We start from the raw sequence: 15,257 nt of genomic DNA on the forward strand, positions 1-15,257 counted from the left end.
AAATTAACTCTCGTCTGTTTGGAAATCGTATGACGGAAAGTAAATAGAAACCAAATGGTATTTAATCATTGATAGTACTTTCGTTCTGCTGCAAGAATATAATGCTGGAGTCTTACAGTATTTCATATGAAGCGTTTTTCTCCATTCTTTCTTGTTAATGCAACGAAAAAAGAAAGAAAAATATCAATTTTCCAATGTGAAGAGCGAACAAGAAATGCGTACCTATGAAACATTTCTTCACTACGCATATTATGAATATTTCATTTCGTTAACTTTCATTGTCTGCAATCATATTTTCCTAATGCAGATGGTTTGGAAACCAGTACCAAAGTCGGGTGGTATTTCATCCGAATGAAGTTATTTTAGGAATGTTTGGTAAGTATACCAATAATTATTGTAATGTTCTTTATTATTTTACTGTTAATGTAAAATATTGACCTAGATTTAGTTTTTTTTATGCCTAAACTAGGCGCATAAAATTAATTGTAAGTATTATTAACTTTTTCATTGTCAGTAACATTAGAATATCTTATACAATTTGTATCTGTAAAAGATCAGTATTTATTTCAGAATAAAATGTATGTGGCCTCTGTGCTTTTCTCGGCACCTTGGCATAATGTGTATGGTCTCGCTGCAGTATTTTACAAGCTAATGGTGCTTGTACGTGAAAGTGGCTATGCGAATTTTTGGAGTAATGGCTACAGGTCGTCCAGTTTTGATGAAGAGAGTTCTTCGAATGCCAATCAAGCAGTGTTGCGTTTTGGTGTTTCACCTCACTACAGCACAGGAAAAGATACATGCTTCGGAAGTTTTTTTCGAGTGATTTTACATTGCTTATGCTTCGGAAAAGCATGATATTCGGAGTGGCAAAAATTAATACTAAGTTAAAATTGTATATGTAAATTTGAACATGTAGATCTTACAAATTGTATTGATGTTATTTGTGTGTTATATAGTAATAGATTTGGTAGAACACGAGAAATCATGTAATACTGACTTCTGATTTGACTTGTATATAAAATCTAATGAAATGTCTAGAGTGAGTGTGTTCATGGATGTGTGTAATTAGTCATAGTTAATTGAACACCTTTAAAAATATTTATTTATGACTGTATTTTTGTATGCTTATGTATATGAATATGTGACAGTGTAGTTGATCAATAGCATCTGAAAATATCGTGGGGTTCCTTTATAAAATAATACATTCAAACAATATACTGTGTGTGATGGTAACTTGTTTTAAATTAAAAATTTTAAGGTGAAGTAGCTATCTTTCGTTGTTCGTCATGTTAATTTTAAGTGTATTCCTTCTCTGTAGTTGTTATATTGTGAAATGATTTCAGAAATAGTAAAATAAGTAGGAAGATTAATTCCTATCTACAGTATTGTACGATGAATAAAGTAATTCGGAAGGCTGTGTGGAAGTAGTTGATACAGATATTAAACCTCTTCTTTTTACAGGTATTTGAGCGTGGCTTGAGGGCTATTCCATTGAGTGTAGATTTGTGGATACATTATCTGAATTACTGCAAGTCAGCGTATGCTTCCGATGAAGAGTTCATTAGAAACCAGTTTGAAAAAGCGCTTAGTGCATGTGGGAAGGAATTCAGGCATGTCACATTATCAGTATTTTCGTTAGTGCGTTTAGAGTGGATTTTTTGTGTTCGTTGGCTAAGTTAGCATAGGTATTGTAAGAAATCAGTAGACTAAGTTGTTTTATGAATATGCACTTTGTAGATTTAAGTTTATATTGTAATAATAATCTCGATATTTGTTCTAATCGCTGGCTGTTCCTGAAAATGAACTATATTATTACCTAATGTAAATTGTGATTTAAAATTTTCTTGATTTAAAGTCTTAGTATACTGTGAGTTTTGTATTCAGAAATAAAATTGTTTCATACTGAAAGAGCACCATATTGGATGAGAAATCCTGCTGAACAGGAGATAGTTTGGTTCCTTATTTATGCTAATTAATAAATTTTACAAAATACGTTAAGTGTTCGATGATAAAATGTTATTGTGCTAAGAAATGCAGGCTACTATAGTCCGTTTGTAGAAAGTGATTATAATATGTGTTGCATTATAAAAATCCTGCACTTCAGCAAGCAGGATATTTAACATGGTATGTCCTCATACTCATATTCTGATTAAAATTGAAGTAATTATCGAGCATCATAATTAGGAATTCAAAACAATTTGAATTCCAAAAGTTTCGAATCGTGTGTGGTCTTTCTCGTTTATTTAAATCTAGCGTTTAGAATGTAAGTGTGGTATTTTAGTATCACTCATGTGTTCGGCTTACTATAATGTGTATATTCTTAGTTAGATTTTTTTTTTTTTTTTTTTTTTTTTTTTTTTTTTTTTTTTTTTTTTTTTTTTAGGTTACAAAGTGAAAATAGTGTTATTCTAAATAGTGGCTTACTCTTCTGCAAATTTACTATATAGATATAATTAGTTGCTGTGATAAATATATGTAGTGTGTTTATCATGTAGGTTAGTAATTCATCGTAAAATTTTATGGAAGTAAAATGACCTTTGAAGTTACTTTTGGTCTAGGTATGATATTCAGTTTTCTTTATTTCCCTTGCTTCCTTGTTTTAATGTTCCTCTGAAATCTCATAAAGATTATGATTTCCTAAAACTATATCAGTTTTCGTATCTTTATAAACTGAAAGCAAACACCACTTTTCTTACCATGCTCGGTTTATGTAGTAGAAAGTATACTGCGATTTTTAAACTTGTTAATTGTATCTTTTACACGTATCACAGTAAAAATATCTTTCGGAATTCAAACTGTGAAATCAGAAGGAATGTTACTTTCTGAAAGGTAACAAAAAAATAGTGTGCCAATTGTTTTCTCTCTCTCCCAGGGTACAATTTTATTGTGTAAAGTGCTAACTGAATAAAGTTCTCGTATCGTGTGAGTTTTCACCTTAAATTTCAACCTTCCTCTCTGAACGGTATAGTGTAGTTACTTATTATACCAACCGCCGAAGACAACAGATCGAGATTGCGCCCAGTGCTAGTAAGTATGAGAAAGTAAAAACTTTAATTTTGACGCTTCCTATTGAGGTTTTTCGTCAAATACGTCGAACACGTCAAATACAGAGCGAGCATCCTCTTGAGTTTGCGGAATTGTTTGGTACAAAAATCTATTCATCATTTCTTGATCTTTTTCATAATTTCATTACAAACCAATGAATCATCAGAGGGAAAGTAGATAACTATAAGAAATCTTGATTACGAGTTTTATTTACAAGATTACTTTCTTTATAAGTGTTCTATTTGTGTATTGCAATACAACTATGTTCTTTCTTTGATAAGGTATTGATGTTAACTTTTCCTCGTTGACTTGAACGTAAAAGGTGGATTTTCTTGAAAACTAGTCCATATCGTAAACTCGTTGTTTTAACGTTCAGTTAGTAGTAGTAGTAGTATTTATAAAATGAATTGGCGTTAATGGTATTCGTACAAAGATGTTCAAAGTAGAACATTCGAAAAAGAAAAAAAAAAACTCTACGTTTAAAATTATTAGAATATAATAGTTAGATTATTAGAATTGTAATACCTAAGAACAATTTGCATCTTACGGATATTACATATCGAGGTAAGTAGTTAATATAGGATAATCTTTTGCCTCAAAAATTTTCTTTGAAGTGTACCTTGAAACGTAAGATCCCTTGTCCTGTAGCTAACATTATAGTCACCATTAAAAAAAGAAAAAAGTCCCGTTGTGAAACATCGAAGAATTTTATTGTGCTTTTGTCAAACTTATGAATACCCTAATAGATACAAAGTCAGTAGAGTGGAATTTATGATAGTCCAAATAGATGGACTCTTAAAATAGTTTTTGTTTTGTTTCCGGAGACCGGAAATGACACTTATTTTCAGTAATAAACTCAAAAGCAAGGTAAGTATCTTTTGAGTTTATTAATAAGATTGCTCTTCAAACAGTTTACATTATAATAAAAAATAAAAATCACATCTTGATAAATGTAAAAAATGATGGATCTTGTTGCATAACAACAATCAGTGAAAAGCATAAAAACTTAACGTTTGTTCGAATTTAAAACCTATACTAAATTCAAGCAATTTATGTTCGGTTATATGGATAAGAAAATGTAATTAATTAAAACGTAAGAGAAGTCTGCTTTTCATAAAGATTCCTAAGTACTTTGATTAATTTAGCGAAGCAACAAATTAATAATGTTATTTCGACACACTGCGAAAAATAGGCGTTTACTGCATGTGGAGTTTCTTGATTTTTACGATTGCCGTATTGGCATTGTGTAAAACTTTCTTCCCCCCAACCCCAACATACTGAGTAAAGAAAAAGTTGATGTAAAAAAAGAAAAGGAAAAATTGAACACTCATTCAAAGGGTAATGTTAGGTATATTTTTTAAATACACTTGTGAATCTTCTTAAACCCTTTGAGAATAGCAAAGATCCAAACATTGTAATATACAAATGATAAAACGTACAATGTCACAAATAATATAATTACCAGTTGTTTACATGTAAATGTTATACGAAGCCATTATAAATGTTGTTCTAATTGCTATTTTTTTAGGTCAGATAGATTATGGGAAAGTTACGTCAAGTGGGAGACCGAAGGGAAGCGCTTATTGAAAGTTACAGAACTTTATGATAGACTTCTCGCTATACCTACATTAGGATATAGTAACCATTTTGACAAGTAAGTGTTCTGCGTTTATTACAATCCACTCTTTAACTGGTATAGGATGTAACACGTTGTTCACGTTGTAATAAAGTATTTACTATACACTATAAAATGTCGTCGAATTATGTATATTCGATGACAGTTTTAAAGAAGTTGTTTAATACCAAATTTGGAAACAAAAGACTTTTTCAATTAGCATAGTATTACCGGATTTCGCAGTGATCATTCAAAATAGTATCCATCAGCAGTGACACTTTTCTTTTTCGTCTCGAAAGACATGTGGCTCCAGGAAGTAATGAAGTTCTGGAAGTCATTTTGTATTCCATTCTTCAATTTCTGCACATTGCGCAACAACAGTAATGGTTTCACCACGAAGAAAGAATAGTAAATGACCATTGGTTTCATCTTGTCGCATCTGGTTTTGTTTTGGCCATCTTTGGATTTCAGTGACGTTTAATCATTACTTACTGCGCTTCGAATTATCGAATACGGTTAAATTATCTCGTTATATATCAAAACACGATCCAGTAAAAGGCTCACTTTGTTTTATGACAAACAAAAAATTTTCAGTTGTTGTTGTTCGTAGTTACTTCTCACTTTTTCACTATGCCTATGTGCTGTAGGTGGCTGGGAATACTGAAATAGAAACTGCCAAAATGTGGAGGACTTGGATATTGATAGTCTTTATACAATATAGAAGAGTTTTGAGATCAAGGCAGTAAATTCAGGAGTACAAGATGAAGATGGGAATCAAAGAGATATTTAATGTAGAAGTTGTACTTTCAGATCTTAATATGATAACCCTTTGTAGAATTGGCAGATGGATGATTACTAACGAGTACTGAGCTGTATTGGACATCCATAGTTATTTTCATTGGTTACCAGTTGGATAATATGGCTGATGAAGAGTGATGAGTTGAGATTTGTTATATCATCGGGGCAGTACCCTGATAGTGATGCATGAATTTGCCTTTATACATGCTTTAGAGTCATTATCCCTTCTTGACATACGTCCTCAACCTTCCTCATCTTCGTAAAACTGGCCTCCCGCACGAAATCTTCGCCGCTCTTGAAGTTTCATCTACATTCCATATCATCTTTACGATATGTTTCAGCATCGTTTTATCTCTTGAAGCGAAATGACCCATAAATGTGACCCAACTTTTACAGATTATTAATAGACGAGTAAAATTGTGGTTGAACTTAGAAGTAATGATAATAAATGGTATTTTTATTGTTTCTGGTCCTATTGAATGCCCTGAATAACATATCAAAAGTCTACCAAAATCTGACTACAGGAAAGCCACCATTTTGTGCCGCTATCTCGGATATTTTGACTTTTCTTGTAATATTTTCGCAATGAATCAAACTAGAGACTTGGTTCTTGTCCCAAATCGAAGCTCATAAACAATACAACCACCAAAATGTACAATTGGTATACTTGTGTGCAGAATTATTTAAATGTGGTTACTGTTAAGCTGAAAGCGTCGTTGAGTTCATCTTATTTTCTCACTTTCATGGATAATAACTATGAAATCCTCAGAGATACTGGAAAATACCCCGATATAAAATTAATAGATCCCAGTCTTACCTTTCCATCGACATCAAAACTGTTTACCTATGTCTAAAAGTAAGGGATCGACGTGATTTTATGTGATGCAGGGTTTTGTATTTTGCGTCACTCATATATGCAATTTCAGGTACTATAATTAGGCATCAAAACAAGACGGAAGTTGGCAGAAACAACAAATGACATTTTGGATTGCTGGGTAAAAAAAATAACTATTACTTTTACATGCAAAAATTAACTTTATCATTGTTCATGTAGAAAAGTATACTGCGCTACAAAACTGACCAATCCAACGATAACGTACGTTTATCAAGGCCACAAACATTAACACTATTAATGAATAATTTAGATACAGAATATTTTTATTAACATACAAAGTTATTATAACAAATATAGATGAACAAGAAGAAAGCTTTCTTATTTAAGTGAGAAATATGTTCAGATGAACAAACCAGTTTTTATGGTTGCTTTGAAATGAATAAAAAATTACAACAGTGACTTAGTGAACACCATGAAGAATAATATACACTCTTTTCATGATTTATCATGATCGGAAAGGAAAAAAGCACGATCAAGCGAAATTATCTTTCCTCAATCACAATTGCACGAAACAGTAGGTGAAGCATTGTCCATCATCGTTTTCCAGTTTCATCTGTTACATTATGACATGTGATTCCATGACATTCAGAGTAGGCACCTGAGCAGTCAAGGCCATATTTCTTTCAGTTGCATTGCATGGTAGAACACAAGAGTTGTAGGGCACCCACACTTAATGAACTTCAACAACTGCTCAGGTGTGGGGAGTTGTGCCATCTTCACTGGTGATAGATGTCCATCACGGAGTTCCCAACCCCAATGAAGCGGATTGAGGTCATTGGAAATCCAGGCCTGAACCTGAAGATATACACGTAGAGAGTGATAGTAGCAGGCACCTTCAGTAGGCGACAGTACTTCAAGTATCACTTGAGCTGTCGATTTAACTGTTTTAGAGATAAACTTATGATAGCAAATGTCATTGAGAGTTTGACCAATTCGACCCTCATATAGACACGCCATAGCTTTATTACCAGATGTTTTGATTTATTCTTGTGTTTCCTGCAGTTTTGAAGATTGCAGCCTGTTCTCGGAAACTCGTTCTTCCACAAGAGTAGAACGGAATTCTGTTTCCCTAACCCATATGGTTTGGATGAAGTATCACATCCCAGTAGTGCATGAGCGAAAAGTATGTGTGAGCACACGGCATCATACAGTGTTTGTTTCATTACTCAATGTCGCAGACCATCACACTTTTGGAACTTTTCTTTGGTTCAGGACACAGGAAGACATCATTGATTTTGTTGTCGAAATAGTAGATTAACAGCACTAGAAGGTCAGCGTCTTCACCAATAACTACTGTCAGACACATTTGCAATTTTTCGATAGCTTGTTTTACAAGTAAAACATCTGTGTCACAAGGAGCATGCTTGATACCATACCCAGCTTCCGTAAACTTCTCAGCCAACAGTGTTACAAAGTCTGCTTGCTCTTTTTGTCGCTCAAGAACATGCCTTAGTGATGGCGAGAACCGTCGACTGAGTTACGTGCACCTTTGGTCCCACCAGACCTCTGTTAAGTTTGCAGTAAGCCTCAGACTTCGTTGATAAGTATTCTTGATAGGCATTAAATATAATAGTTGTTTGCCCGAATTTGACTTAACGTACTGTACATGTGAAAGGAAGGGTGCTTTAAATGTTTATTGCTTACTCCAAGGCAAATGGTAAAGCAACCACCAACGACATAGTACAGATTTCCTGATGTTGTAGGGGTTGCCTAGCATTAGCCGCGCAAGTACGTTGTAAGCTGGGCCTTTCCAGAATCTCTCATAAGTCCATGTGTGTCAAATATTGAAGCTGGATACATACATAACTCGTAATGGAAAACATGTTTCAAATCGAACATGTTTCACTGCTTTTTGTGCAAATGAGTAGACGTTGTAAAAGTAGTTAAGGGTCTACGTAAAATGCTTCATCCTTCGCCTTAACTACCTGTACTGCCCTCATTGGTTTCACCATTTTGTTTCTCTTGAATAAAAATTATGTAACCAATTAATCGTTCATAACAACGAGAATTCTGCTCCCTACTTCACCAACCATTTCAGGATTTGTTTCTGCAGAGCATGTAATGCCTATAATTACGTTTCTTAGATTTTGGTCAGGATGGAAAACGCTGAGTTGTTCCACAAATTCCTTAATTTTTTGTGCGTCGGCGTTGTCCCTCTTCACGTGGGAGTTTGTCAGAGTTATATGTTGCTCAATCATTGCCTGTTGAAACCCAGCAAACTCATGCATCCCCTGGTCGAGGAGTGCACAAGTATGTCGCGGCATTACCTATATGAGCTGCTGTTCTTGTGTCATCCCTTTACCATGTGTTAACCCATTGCTGTTGTCTTTTATGTTCCTCATTAGTACGTGTTCAATTATCAAATCCCAAACTCTGTGACTCCGCCTTACAACATGTAGCTGCGTGTACGTTTGGAGCTACATCTTCAAGTTCTAACATGCTTTGATACACTTGGTGCTGAAGATGCATACGAATTATGGCCACATGTTATGAGAAAAGGAAGCATTTCATTTACCGTATGCAAATGCATTTCCCAATTGCCTGTTTTTGTAGCTTTAATAAATAATTTCTGGATATCCACCAGTTCAATGTACACCATCCTCAGTGCAGCTGTTTTGCTAATTTTCAGTTCCATTTTTTATCTTATACTTTTTTGTAGCGTCTTCTGATTACGTCATTAGGAATTTCGGAAGTCAACATTTCCTCTTTCAGAAGTCGTTCAAATGTTAATCGTGCTATGGTTATATCAGTGCTTTCAGGTTCTGTACTCAGTGTTTTCTTAGTTAGAATAGTTGCCACGAATAGCTCTGGCAATTGCTTTGCCCGACATCATATGCTTCACTGTCTTTCTTGCATACACAATCTCCAAAATTTCAGCCAAACGGGAAATTGTCATGATAAAAAAAAAATCCACCCAAGGAAACTCATCGTGTGCAGACCTCCTCCTAGTCTGAGGATACATATTTTAACGGACTAGCTTGCCATTCGTTGCTTACAATTCCAACTGCTTTCAAGTACAACAGCTGATCAAAGGTTAGTATGGGAACTTGGTTGTAACGCACTGTATGCTTTACTATAAATAACAGCGTTGTCAAAATGCAAGGCTCATTGGTTGGATCTATGTCGGTAATAGGGAGAAAAAAAAAAAAAAAAAAAAACATAATACAGAATTTTGTTAACCCTTGTGAACCAGTTGACTCACGCCCTCCAATCAGGTACACTTGGTTTTAGAAGATGTGAAATGTTCCACAATATATCGACGTTTTTGTTGAATCATGGTATTCTACATCTCTGATTAATTTGTATTTTATAAACCACTGTCCATTAGCCTGTGAGCGATAATGAGTGATGGGAATGATGAAAGGGGAAATGATGGAGGACTTGATGAAATCGGCTTTATGGAAGCAAAGCGATAGTTACTTTTTTTTCCAGCAATCCAAAATGTCATTTGTTGTTTCTACCTTCTTCCGTCTTTGTGCCTAACCATAGTACCTGAAAGTGCATATATGAGTGACTCAAAATACAACACCCTGCATCACATAAAACCACGTCGATCCTTTACTTTTAGACATAGGTAAACAGTTTTGGTGTCGATAGAAAGGTAAGACTGGGATCTATTAATTTTATATCGGGGTATTTTCCAGTATCTCTGAGGATTTCATAATTATTATCCATGAAAGTGAGAAAATAAGATGAACTCAACGACGCTTTCAGCTTAACAGTAACCATATTTAAATAATTCTGCACACAAGTATACCACTTGTACATTTTGGTGGTTGTATTGTTTATGAGCTTCGATTTGGGACAAGAACCAAGTCTAGCTTGATTCATTGTGAAGATACTACAAGAAAAGTTTATCAAAATGGATTGTGAAAATATCCAAGATGGCGGCCCAAAATGGCGGCTTTCCTGTAGTCAGATTTTGGTAGACTTTTGATATGTTATTCAGGGCATTCAATAGGAGCAGAAACAATAAAACTACCTTTTATTACAATTACTTCTAGGTTACCCCCTTTTTTGGCCTAAATTTACTCGTCTATAACTGCAGCATATTTGCAGATGCTTGCTGTTAGACGATTCTGCCATAATGGCTGCTGCCTGTTCAGATACCTTCAACTGGTTTTTACAGTGTCATCGCTCCAGTACATAAGCCAAGGAGGTTTGAAAGTGAATATTGTTGGTTTCAGCCATTTATTTCTGCACAGTTCGGTATAGCTATTTACATAGTAGCCATAACGAAAATTTGTGTGCCCGCGCTAATTGAACTTCGGGTGAATAAACACCATGTGCATGGGTTTTTTCGGGATTCAGTCGTTTCGTCTCATTTTCTTCATTACACCATTATCATTCATATCATCATCGTCGTTGTTTTTCTTAACCTCGGTGCATAATCGCGAGATGTTAAAAAAAAAAAAAAAAAAAAAAAAAAAAAAACGATGGCAACCCATGTTGCTAGATTTAATATTCAAATTTCGGTCTGTGCTACTCTTTTCATTCTATGACGTCTGCACATAAAGAAAGCTTGAACAGAAGTCTCGAACAAGAGGAATGGATGGAATTGACATGAGCAGAAACTTTTGCCGTGAAAAACCTGAATGCAGCCCCCCCCTCCCCCCCAAAAAAAAGTTCCAAATATCATTTCAATGCTTTCAACCTCCGATCAGGGTCAAGTAATAACAGCAAATGTACATGATGGGTTCAGAGCTAATTTGACTTTTTTACACACAACGTTTCTATTTTCGATGATCAATATCTTTCCTATTATATGCTTAAAAAGTAGTCATTCTAAACCCAAAAGACAGGATTATCTGAATTATATATAGTGTTGATATAAGAATTTTATTTCTGTTTGTTAGGCACTCTCATCTTTCAAGAATACCATTGAAACGTCATTTAGTCTTACGTTGATTGTGTGCGATATCTTTCAAAATTGTTCGCTAATCCTGTTCAATTATGTTGCTCAGTTACGTACTTGAGGTTCTTGTTCAAGTTTTATTGGGTCATATAGGACAACATTAGAGGATTAACTTATACAAACCAAGACTATATTCGTAAGCTTCGACAAATGTGCTTTCAATACAAATTTACCCGTGGATTTCAGTACATTGTTTACATTTGAAATACAATAAAACTTGTCTTTAGCGGAATCTAATGGGTCTCGTACAAATTCCCGTTAAAGTAGTTTTCCGGTTAACGAAAGTAGACTTTTTTTAAGGCATGTATATAATGAGTATGCCAAGTTGAAATATCCTGTGTGTACCTTAGTCAATTTTCAGTATTTCTACTACGAGTTAATACACGTAAAATCTATAATGAACAGGAAAAATACTGTATGTACTGTTAACTTTATTTTTCCCATAGTCAAGAAACCATACTAAATGTATTAGTGTTATTTTGAGGTAATGCGAATTGTTGCAGGAACTCTCACCAGAATCTTGATAAGTCATTACCCTATATTCTTCCACCTGAATGCCATATTTCTTTTCTTCTTCTTCTTTTACTTTCTTCTCCTTTCAGTTTCCGTATAATTCTTAACTAAGTCATCTCTGTCATGTGTGTTTCGGTATGCACATCACTATCTGTTCCGCTGACAACGTAGTATATTGTATATACGTATCTTATCTCTCAGTGGGTGTCTAAAAAACTTTCTAAACGCTCAATCCGGAACTTCAATTTTTCCTTTAAAAGGCTTATTTTGATTTCGTTTCTTGCATCGTCTTTCACTCCTATATTCAAGAGACCATGAGATATATATCCTTTTGTGACAAATTTCCGTTTAATAAAGGATCCATTGAAGGCAGATTTTACTGTATATTATTCGCTATTTGATATTATGTGCTTTTCTAACTCTAGATTTTGTTGTTTTCTTTGTATTGGCTATTGTTGGACTTTGTCTTCTTCTTCTTCTTCTTCTTCTTCTTCTTATTATTATTATTATTATTATTATTATTATTATTATTATTATTATTATTATTATTATTATTAGCTGTTCCGTAATAGCTTCAAAGTTAGTGGTTAATACGAGTTTAGCATTGTGAATCTCTGCAGATTTTTTGAACAACAGAAGAAATCCGAATAATTCATAAGCTGTTATCAAATATAAACTGAAAATTCTTTTTTACTTGTTACTTGTTCCAGAACTGCTTGTAGATATATGGTTAGTGCATATCCATTTGCCTTGGCAATCCCAAGTTTGATTTGTGATTGAAGTCCATGTGGCTCGGGTCGTACGTTAAGTTGTAGATCCACATCTTGTATACCTTGAGTACTGAAAAGGGACGTTAACTCAGCCAATTATTACATGTTCAAAATTGTGTTGTAAAGTAAGCACTTAGTTGTGACTAAGCTCAGTGGTAGAGCGTTCACCTCTGGTGTATGGGGTCTCGGGTTCAAACCCTGTTCCCGCCAAGTGAACTTTGTGGTGGACAAACACCGTGTGCGTGGATTTCCTCGGGGTTTTCCCGTTTCTTCCCACTTTCTTCATTTCACTCATTTTTCATCTTCACCGTCTCCTTTAGCCTAGCCGGCGTAACCGTGGGACGTAAAACTCAAAAATTCCATGTCATTTAGTTGCGACTGCCAACATTTTTGAGGCTAGTAGAAGAATCATTTTATCATTAAGTTCGGGCGTTTCTCAAGTATACAAATGTACAAAACTCCATAGCGTTTTAGAACTCATTAACACTGCTGCATTAAGTTATGATCAGTATTGGGTGTTTTCTGTGAAAAAAGTAGGTTTTAGAGCCAATAGCTAAATGAAGTGTGATAAGTGTGGGTGTGTAATGAAAGTAAGTGAAGGTTGGGAATCTAAATAGAACATGGAATATATACAGTTGGTTCAGTTTACGTTGTCCACTCTTTATAACTTAGAAGAAGCGTACTGGAAGCGTGAACAAAATAGATATGGAAAGAAAGGTGTATTACATCAAATACCATCGGATGATCAGATGTTTTATTATTATTATTATTATTATTATTATTATTATTATTATTATTATTATTATTATTATTATTATTTTATTTAATGGCCCTACATCCGCTTCTGTTTTAAAGGTACGTGTAAAACTTAAACCTACAAGTCCACAGCTGTCAGTTGACCATACTGCAAATTTAAAGTTATGATATCGTTATAAAACATCAGAAGTATACAAGAAAAAGAACACAAGCAAAGTATCGTAAAGTTCACAAATATCACGAATTACAGATAAACATTTTATTATTGCTAAACTGTCCCTATCTTCAAAAATTACCTATATAAATATTAATCTTTATAATGTAAAAGCATATTCCATAGGGATAAGAATCATAGTACCATTTATGTGAATTTTACATCTCAATCCGTTTCAAAGATATACAAATGCACAACAGTATAGTATAGTTTTCAACATGATGAAATGAACTTTTAACTGTATAACATGCGATATAAATCCATGTTTTATTTAATAAAGTAATATTAAAATAGTGTGTAATGCTTACTTGATAAGGAACGCATACTCGAGGAGACTACTTCAATTACTTTATTTTTTCTTTCTTTCTTTCTTTTGCTTCAGTTTCAGCTTTTCCCGAGATTTTTAAAATAAAAGTTGGGAACGTTCTTTCGATAGGTTTATATTTAAAAATGTACTGGATTCGGCAAAGTATATAATGCTTTGATTAACCTTAATTGAAATTTTATATAGTTTGTCGGATCATTTTTAAGCCATTCTTCTGTGTTTTCTCCATTTAGCTTCGGATTTTAAATGTGCTGCTTCAAGAGCTTATTAACCCATTAGTGCCAAGAATTCCCCAGTGGTATTTTGAAAAGTTTCTTTTCGCCTATTTGGTCTTAATAGTACTCTAAAATAGAAATTAGAATATTTTTGAAAAATATTTTTTCTTGTTTTTTAGGCCGGCAACTTAAGTTGCCAAATGGCACATACATATGCAAAAAAGGGAAAATTTTGGAAAGTTACAATTTTGAGGGAGAAAATACACTGCGAAAACATAACTATTAAAATCAAGTTCATCCTTCCTTTACAGACCTTCAATCCTTCCTTCTGGAGTCTTTGAAATCAATCCAGTTGAGTCTTTCTCCACAAAACACATTGTAGCCAAAAACAATGCTAACCTTACGTCAATATATCATACAAAGAAAATGCAACGATGCTATGACGAAACAGACTCCAAAATAACTTCATGGTTAAAACCTGCAACGTCAATCCATGAATTTCTGTGCTATAACGAAAAATTGCCGTGGCAACTTAAGCTGCCAAGGGGCAGTAATGGGTTAATTATCAAATTTATATTTAAAAAATCAATAATGAACAATATACTAACCATTGTAATTTGGGACATTAAATTTGTAAATATTTATGGAATATAAGAAGTATAGAATTTATTTCTATTTGAGGTTCAAATTTCTGAAAAATTTTACTACTCGTAATTGTGTGACGATTTTCAGCGAATGATGAGGATTATGGTTGAATATTTGTTAAATCTCTTAAATGTAATTTAACTTTGGTTTTGGTAGTCGGATATCGCATAATGGACTGTGAACTGTAAGATTTCTCAGTTGAGTTTCATAGTTTAAGAGTACTTTTTGAGAAGAAAATCCTATTAATGTTTGATTATTTATATAGTTTTCAGGAACACATCAAAACAAATTTACCACAGAAGGTTTTGTCCGTTGACGAGTTCCTGACGTTGCGAGCCGAAGTACGTCAAGTCCTTCGGCAGTATGAAACACCAGTTGTAGCCGACGATGCTCCTCCAGGAGACGACTGTCCACCGGGAGAAGAACCAGAGGATGGTGGAGTAGTAAGTGTTCTTTAGTATCTTCGTTGCCAAATTGATTCATTACTCCGTATGAGATACGAGATATTTCTGAAAGGGAGGTTTGGAATGATAACACTTAGCCTTTCTTCG

The 15,257-nt window shown here is 34.0% G+C and overlaps 1 protein-coding gene across 5 annotated transcripts in view; it reads left to right on the forward strand.

The window, feature by feature from the left end:
* Window positions 1-15,257, forward strand: part of LOC145663939 (pre-mRNA-processing factor 39-like) — an 87,261-nt gene that overhangs the window by 41,949 nt on the left and 30,055 nt on the right. For all 5 annotated transcript variants that reach the window (XM_081730155.1, XM_081730157.1, XM_081730153.1 and 2 more), the window contains 3 exons: window positions 1,462-1,610; window positions 4,574-4,699; window positions 14,972-15,149. In XM_081730155.1, the coding sequence (XP_081586281.1) occupies window positions 1,462-1,610; window positions 4,574-4,699; window positions 14,972-15,149 (453 nt within the window). The remainder of the gene's footprint in view (window positions 1-1,461; window positions 1,611-4,573; window positions 4,700-14,971; window positions 15,150-15,257) is intronic.

This window comes from Thermobia domestica, chromosome 11, assembly GCF_964235325.1.
Source record: "Thermobia domestica chromosome 11, izTheDome1.hap1.1, whole genome shotgun sequence".
NCBI classification, from domain to species: Eukaryota; Metazoa; Arthropoda; class Insecta; order Zygentoma; family Lepismatidae; genus Thermobia; species Thermobia domestica.